Here is an 8,588-nt window from a genome sequence, read left to right on the forward strand (position 1 = left end):
ATTATTTTGTATTTTTAGTAGAGATGGGGTTTCACAGTGTTAGCCAGGATGGTCTCAATCTCCTGACCTCGTGATCCACCCGCCTCGGCCTCCCAAAGTGCTGGGAATACAGGTGTGAGCTGCCACGCCCGGCATAGCCTAGTGTGTTTCTTTGGAACTTATTAAAATGTCTCTGGAGGCTGGGCGCGATGGCTTCATGCTTGTAATCCCAGCACTTTGGGAGGCCAGATCCCAAAGTTGTCTTTAGTTGTATTTTAGATTCTACTAAAAATACAAAAATTAGCTGGGCATGGTGGTGTGCACCTTAATCCCAGCTACTTGGGAGGCTGTGGCATGAGAATCGCTTGAACCCAGGAGGCAGAGGTTGCAGTGAGCCGAGATTGTACCACTGTACTCCAGCCTGGGCGATAGAGCAAGACTACATCTCAAAAAAAAAAAAAAAAAAAAAAGGAAAAAAAAAATCTCTGAAACATTTCATGTCCTGTTTTGTTACTGACCTGTGATTCTGTAAAAGTCTACTTTTGGGTTGGGCGCGGTGGTTCATGCCTGTAATCCCAACACTTTGGGAGGCCGAGACAGGTGGATCACGAGGTCAGGAGATCAAGACCATCCTGGCTAACACGGTGAAACCCCGTCTCTACTAAAAATACAAAAAATTAGCCGGGTGCGATGGCGGGCGCCTGTAGTCCCAGCTACACGGGAGGCTGAGGCAGGAGAATGGCGTGAACCCGGGAGGCGGAGCTTGCAGTGAGCCAAGATCGTGCCACTGCACTCCAGCCTGGGCGACAGGGTGAGACTCCATCTCAAAAAAAAAAAAAAAAAAAAAAAGACAAAGTCTACTTTTGCAATTTGGATTAGTAATTTTATGAATGCAAATTGGAGATGCTGTTCAAAAAAAAAGAAAAGAAAATAGAAAAGTCTTACAAAGGAAAGACAGTCACAGTGATAGCAGACATCTAGTTAGCTACAATAGACACCTAGAGTCCATTCAAACCTAGAGAAAACTCCACCTTGAATTTGCTCTCAGCTACACCATTCAAGAGCAAGGGGGAAATGACATTTTCAGACACACAAAGACTCAAGAGTTTGCAATGTACAAAACTTTAGTGGAAGAAAATAGGCGTACCTAAGCAAAAAGAGAATTTGTCTAGGGGCATGAACTGATGAGCGGGAGGGTATACCTAAATATTGGCTATACATGTAATACTATTTTATAGTTTAAAAAGAGGAAGGAACTAAAATTCTAGATAGCAATACTGTTAAGAGTTATTCAAGGCTGGGTGCGGTGGCTCACGCCTGTAATCCCAGCACCTTGGGAGGCCGAGGCAGGAGAATCACGAGGTCAGGAATTCGAGACCAGCCTGCCCAACGTGGTGAAACCCCATCTCTACTAAAAATACAAAAAATTAGCTGGGTGTGGTGGCGCACGCCTGTAGTCCCAGCTACTAGGGAGGCTGAGGCAGGAGAATAGCTTGAACCTGGGAGGTGGAGGTTGCAGTAAGCCCAGATTGTGCCACTGCACTCCAGCCTGGGCAATAGTGCGAGACTGTCTCAAAAAAAAAAAAAAAAAAAAAAGAAAGAAAAAACTTATCCAAAGGGTTCTTCTTCTTCTTCTTGTTCAGAATATAAGCATATCTTGTGATTCACATGCACAAAGAAACATATGGGAATGTTGACTGCAGCACTATTTGGTGTGGTGAAAAATGAACAACTAATTGTCAAAAGAGAATGCACACATAAAATACTATCTGTTAATAAAATACTATTAAGTAAACTAAAGGAATGATGTAAATATATACATGTATCAACATAAATCTCAAAAATATTGGTGAGGGTAAAGGAAGCTGCAGAGTGAGATGTACTTTCAACATACTTAAAAAAGCCACCGGGGCACAGTGGCTCACGCCTATAATCCCAGCACTTTGGGAAGGTGAGGTGGGCGGATCATCTGAGGTCAGGAGTTTGAGACCAGCCTGGCCAACATGGCGAAACCCCATCTCTACTAAAAATACAAAAATTAGCCGGGCATGATGGTGTGCACCTGTAATCCCAGATACTAGGGACGCTGAGGCAGGAGAATCACTTGAACCTGGGAAGGGGAGGTTGTAGTGAGCCGAGATTGTGCCACTGCACTCCAGCCTGGGCGACAGAGCAAGACTCTGTCTCAAAAACAAACAGAAAATTCAGGCGGGCACAGTGGCTCAGGCCTGTAATCCCAGCACTTTGGGAGGCTGAGGTGGGCGGATCACCTGAGGTCAGGAGTTCAAAACCAGCGTGGCCAACATAGTAGAACGCCATCTCTACTAAAAAATAAAAAATAAAAAAAATCCAAAAACAGGTACTAAGATGACAGACCTTGCAACATATGGTGCTAGAAAAACTGGACATCCACAAGCAAAACCATACATCACATATTTTGTATACGGTGTATATACAAAAAATTACACCATATACAAAAATTAACCCAAAATGTTCTTGCCACAAAAACAAAAAATTGGGTTACTACGTGAAATGATAGATGTGTTAATTTGCTTCACTATAGTAATCTTTTTACTACCTGTATGTAGCCTCATAATATCATGTTGTATACCTTATGCCAAATTAAATCGATTTAAAAAGAAATGTAACCCAAAATGGATCAAAGACTTTACCTTTAAAAGATAAAACGGTAACTTTGGGAGGCCAAGGCAGGTGGGTCACCTGAGGTCAGGACTTAAAGACCAGCCTGGCCAGCATGGCGAAACCCCATCTCTACTAAAAATACAAAAATTAGCCAAGCGTGGTGGCGCACGCCTGTAATCCCAGCTACTCGGGAGGCCGAGGCAGGAGAATCGCTTGAATCCCGGAGGCGGAGGTTGTGGTGAGCCGAGATCGCGCCATTGCACTCCAGCCTGGGCAACAAGAGCGAAACTCTGTTTCAAAAAACAAAGCAAAAAAACAAAACAAAACAAAACAAAAAAACCAAACCAAAAAACGAAAACGATAAAGCTCCTAGAAGAAAACGGGAAAAACTTCATGGCATTAGATTTGGCAAGAATTTTTTAGCTATGACACTAAAAACACGGGCAACAAAATATATAAAGTGGACTACAACAAAGCCATCTTTTGTAACAAAAAAAATTGTAATCCTACTCCCGCAAAACTAATTAAAAAAAATTAAGTACAAAGTTCTCCAAAATGTACCATACCCTGGGGATTACACTGAACTTTGTTCATTTGTTTTCTTTTAATTCGGCTTTTTTGGTTGCCCTTCACCTACTTTTTCCCAGAGCCCTCCGTTGGGGCCTTCACTTGGGCAAACAACTAACGTAGTGGAACAGCTTTGGCCTAACAATTTCTTTGTACCGAAGATGATCGCTTTTCCAGACAACTTAATAAACTTTGCTTTAATGGATGACTGGATGCAGAAAAAAATAAATAAAAATAAACCTCAGCTGCTCAGCAACGACTAAAAAAACCACCAGCGGGCAATCCCTCCCTATGACCACTGAGCAAAATTCCACCACCTCCCCTATACTCCGCCTACTGCCGAGCTCCCGGGTTCGGACAGCCCCGGGCCACTTCCGGGCCTTCCCGGAAGTCCCTCTCGCTTAGCAACCAAAGTAACCCGCAATGCGGAAGGGCGAGGGGATTGCGAGTCACCGAGTTTCCGGCGCGGCTTGAGGTACTGGGGAACCGCAGTCCCCCACCGGCCCAATGATATTGTTGCTGGGGTCTCTCCCGTGCCCAGCAATGTTGTCAGTAAGCGGGCGGCACTCCCTTCCAATAGGTCTTTTCTTTTTTTTTTTTTTTGAGATGGAGTCTCGCTCTGTCGCCCAAGCTGGAGTGCAGTGGCACGATCTCGGCTCACTACAACCTCTACCTCCCGGGTTGAAGCGATTCTCCTGCCTCAGCCTCCTGAGTAGCTGGTATTACAGGCGCGAGCCACTGCGCCCGGCTAATTCTTTTTGTATTTTTAGTAGGGATGGGGCCTTGCCATGTTGGCCAGGCTGGTCTTGAACTCCTGACCTCAAGTGATCCATCCGCCTCGGCCTCCCAAAGTGTTGGGATTACAGGCGAAAGACGCCGCGCCCGGCCCCTTCCAACTTTTTTACCGGGGAAGGGTGCTACCATTTCTTGAGCACCTATGTATCAGGCTCCATCAGGCACGTCACAATCTAACCTGATAATTACACAACCCATCTCACTGATAAGGAAGCCAGGTTTGGAGGGTTGAGGCCCCCAACCTGAGGGAGGTGACTCAGGGACACACAATTAGTCCTGCTTTGCTGGAGGACAGATATGCAGCCTAACAGTCCCCCATTCAGGAGGCTGGAGAAGCAGCAGCAGCAGCTTAAACCTTAACCCAGAGGTTTTATTTTCCATAACATCTTAGGAACTAGTACTTATATAATCTCAAGTCCCTGAGGGGCCAGAGATCCCACCATGCAAAATAGCAAACAGACCCAAGACTTGGGGAGAGGCAGTGAGTGCATCACAAATGGATGGGTACATCTGATTCCCACACGCGGGGCTCAGCTTAGTTAGTAGGAGACCTTCAGATTAAGAAAAAATGCAAGTCTTTTTTTGGCCTGTAGTATCTGGGAAGGATGGAGGGAGTTCGGGAGGCACAGAAAAGATGGTGTATGAATCCTCTCCGGCCTGAATGAGGCTGGAATTGTGCCTCTGGACAGCTTCAAGCACTGATCAGAGTGTCAGCCCCCGCTCCTTGAACAGATGCTTTAGCGCCTCTTCCAGTTGCCGGTTTGTTCCCTGAAGCCCCTTCACCACTTGCGCTGCCCACTCGAAGTATTCCTGGACTCGATGTTCTGACCATCCTGCGTAAGAGTCGACAGAAACTTGCTAGCGTGATGTCAAGGAAAGCACTGCCTTTTCCCCATTTCCTGGCAAGCCTGGTTCAAGGCCATGAGTTCCTGATGGGATGAGCTGTCCTGAAAACTTCCCCTTGGCCCAGCTATTGTATTTTTACCGTATGAAAGAAGAGTAAATAGTGGTCCAGTAGGATTAATTTGGGAATTAAGAATGCCCAGGGTTTTTCAGGGGAACTGATCAACCTGTGTCTTCAGAAGGCGGCACCCCCCTACCCTTTCCCTTAGAGCCCATAGGAAAGCGTACCCTCTGGGGTGCAGCGATTCAGGTCCCTCAGATTGTACAGCTTGTCTGCCAGTTTCACCAGTTTGGCCCCGGGGCTACTGTGGGGCGCTTGCTCCACCTGCAGCCGCTTTCTCTCCAGCTTGGGCAGAGTCTTGTCATCTGTTACCTCCTCCACCAGGCGCCGCACCTGTGCCCCAAAGTGTAGCTCCACCTCATCCAGGGTGGTGTCTGTGTCCTCCACCGTGTCATGGAGCAGGGCCGCCTGGGGACAAGTTCCCACTTAGCCCTGAGATGTCAACGAAGGGATGCCCATTGCTGAACGGGGCCCCTGATCCCCATCCCAGTCTCCTGGCAGAGAAAGGGGAAAATTACCTGTAACACCACAATGTCAGTGATTCCCGCCTCGTGGGTCAGGATCCGAGCCACACCTGATGGGGAGGGGCAAAGCAGGAAGTCAGGTCGGAGATAGCTCCAAGGCGGTGTGTTGTGGGTTTTGGAGAGTCAGATGTGGCCCCTCCTGGCCTCTCACTAGCTGGGTGACCTTGGTCAAGTCCCTCACCCTCTGGGTGTCAACCGACAAAGGGAACGATCATGCCTACCGCTCCAGTTGTTAGAGGCTTAAACGGTATATCGCACTAAGCTTGGGACAAAATAGGTGCTCAATGAGCTGCACGCACCCCACGTATCCTTCCCAGTCCCCACCCCCGGTGCCGCAGCCGGTGCTCCGCGGCCGACGAGCCCACCGATGGGGTGGTTGATGTAGGGGGTCCCTTCGGGGTCCTTCCGCCGCTGCTGCCGGTGCTTGCGAGCAGCGAAGTCGGCAGCCTCCAGCAGCTGGGCGGCCTCGGAGCCCATCGCGCGGATGGGGCGGGCGACGGCGGCAGCGGGTGCCAGGACGGAATGTTTACAGCGCCCCCTGGCGCCGGGGAGGCCCGGGGATCGTGGAGGCTAATTCAGCGGGCTGTGTTGGGCCTGCCCCAGATGAATTCCTCTAGAGCTGACATGCCCCGGCGCAGAGAGCAAGCGATGTGGAAAGCTGCCTTCAGCATCACAGCCGCCAGCTCAATGTACTCTGTTGGAGGTGCAAAAAGAACATAAGCCTGGCTCTCTGGGAGCCCACCGTCTGTGGAAAAGAGGAAGACAGACAAGAAATAAGGCAGTGGTCTCACAGTGCGCTGAATCCAGGGTGGGAAGGCTCAGGGGACTATGGGAGCGGGAAGAAAGGACAATCCACCTACCCTCAGAGTCAGAGACAGCTTCTCCCAGAAACTCCCCCCATGAACAATCTTCAACCTGGCAAAGCTCTGAAAACTCTCCAAGTGTTCTAAAAATAGTTATCCCTGCAGGGATGGGCCAGGTTCTGTGGGCGGGGGGGGGAGCCTCACCTTTGGACCCAGGAGACCCTAGGGCCTGACCTGAAAAATCAGAGCCTTCACTGGGAGCCCTGCCTAATTGCTTCAGACTTAGGCTCCCAGGTAGCTGTGACGTTTCTGCAGGAACTGCCTTTGTTCTCAGTGTTGCAGATGAAATTCGCATTGCCTTATGCCATGAGAGCTCCTATTTCAGTCTCTAGGCACCTTCTGTGGGCCCCTGGGGTGATGAGTATTGTTATTGGTGTTCTGGAAGCATGATGTTGTCAGGCTTGGGTAGGCACTGGAATAACACTTAATTCTGCTGGCTGGTGGCCTTGAGCCTTCCGGAGAAATTCCCTGTCTTAGGGCAGCTGAGGGGTAAGAGAGACCTGATGGTCCCTATGGAACTCCTCTGTGAGAGGGGGTTCCCTATTAGCTAAGTATACTCTAATTAGACAGGTAGCTTTTGTGTTCTGGCTGGTAGCTGGGGCAGATGAGGCCCAGGGGAAAAGCTAATAAAGGACTCACCCTTGGTTTTCAGCTAGTCTTGGTGGTTGCCATGTAGCAGAGGTTAGGGAGGGAAGCCCCACATGCTGGAAGTGAGGTCTTTGGGACCTGAAATAGAAGGGTCGGAATTCCCAGAGCTTCCGTGACAGCCTGGAAGTTGGAGAATGGGTAAAAACATATTTGGCTCTAAATGCTTGTTTGTTCTTCATACTAATGGCTCAGCTGCTCTGTCATCCCTCATTCTGTCCTCTAGTCCTTTGAGCCTTCTCTCCTTCAGCAGTTTGGCAATGCAGGCCCCACGTGTTCCAACAGGAGATAGAAACCCAGTCCCTGTCATCTCTCTCTAAAAGCCTGTGATAGAGAAGCTTCAGACTTGTATTAATGGTGCCCGAGGGCCTTGGGGCTTTGATTTTTATTTCCTTATTTATGCAGTCATGGCCTAGAAAGAGAGATGTTAGAGTTCCCAGGACCAGGACAGAGGTGGTGGTGAAATCTCATGGGCGTCTGGAGAAGAAGGTCAGGCCCCTTGCTGACAGGCCTATCCGTGGGGCTACTGCTGCTCTTCAGCTGGGTGACCCTTGTCCAGTCAACCTCTCTCTCAGGTACAGCACTTACCCCTGTGGCCCACCTGCCTATCGTGCTATGGGCTATTCCTGGGAACTGGAACTGATGGGGATGAATGGAAGGGCGCCTGCTCTTCCGGTAGGGGCTGATCTCTTTTACTCTCCAGTAGGGGTGGAGTGGGCTGTGGAAAGATCCCTCCTGCTTATTTCTAGCCCCCCAACCTCTCTCTTCAGCTGTGGTCCACCACCCTCACTTGTGCCAGACCACCCGGGATGTCAATGGCCACCACTACCCTGGTTTCTTTTGCCCTCGTCTCTCTGATTCTCCAGAGGAAGCCTACTGCTGCCACCTGCAGGCTGCAGGGGGCTCCTGCTGCACCCGGGCTGAATTTGAGGCCCTGTACCAAGTCAACCTGTCCGCTCTTCCGCCCCCGCCCATCCTCAGGTGAGATCTCCAACCCCGGAGCCACTGGAACATCGTCAGGGTGTTCCAATATCTGGGGCTCTGTTCCTAAATTATGGGGTGGGAGGCTTGTAACTTACAGACTAGTGAAGGGACAGACCGCAACAGAAAATCATGTAGATCATGATTACAATTACAAGGGAGAAGTTCAGGGGGCTGTGCAAGCGGGTAATAGGGAGCCATACTGAATCTGCCCATGGGTGGCTCTAGGATGAGCTCCTAAATTCGTATGCAAATGTGTGTATGTAAGACTACACTTATTTGGGGATGGAGTCCCGAGCTTTCTCCGGACTCCCAGGGGTTCTGTACTCCCACAGAGCGCAGCAGCCAGAGCGCGGCCAGGGCCGGGATCCAGATACTTTTTTCTCTCCCGCAGGGGCCCAGGACAACTCCTAGTGCTGGGCCTCTACAGCCTACTGGTTGTGACCCTGATGACCGCAGACCTTGTGCACTTCTGCTGCGATCGGGGCCGGGGTCGGGGCTGGAGCCACCGCAGGCCTCCCTCCGGGTCCTCCGCCGTGAACTCCTGCAGGTCTCCGCGGGGACAGCTTAGGCGCGCCCGGAGCTTGCCTGCACCTGCGATCCAGAGTCGAGTGCCCCGCCCCTGCC

General features: G+C 50.2%; 1 protein-coding gene across 2 annotated transcripts; it reads right to left on the reverse strand.

Moving 5' to 3' along the window:
• Positions 1-4,333: 4,333 nt before the first annotated feature.
• HDDC3 (HD domain containing 3) lies at positions 4,334-5,958 on the reverse strand. Of its 2 annotated transcripts, none has more exons than XM_015444620.3 (4): positions 5,838-5,958; positions 5,467-5,522; positions 5,116-5,356; positions 4,334-4,817 (listed from the first exon to the last, which is right to left on the reverse strand). In XM_015444620.3, the coding sequence occupies exons 1-4, from the start codon at positions 5,947-5,949 to the stop codon at positions 4,687-4,689; spliced, it is 540 nt and encodes a 179-aa protein (XP_015300106.1). In that variant the 5' UTR covers positions 5,950-5,958; the 3' UTR covers positions 4,334-4,686. The 2 variants fall into 2 exon arrangements, with proteins under 2 accessions (XP_015300106.1, XP_015300105.1); XM_015444619.3 differs by having other exon boundaries at positions 5,772-5,958.
• Positions 5,959-8,588: the final 2,630 nt, after the last annotated feature.

This window comes from Macaca fascicularis, chromosome 7 (genome assembly GCF_037993035.2).
Source record: "Macaca fascicularis isolate 582-1 chromosome 7, T2T-MFA8v1.1".
Lineage (NCBI taxonomy): Eukaryota > Metazoa > Chordata > Mammalia > Primates > Cercopithecidae > Macaca > Macaca fascicularis.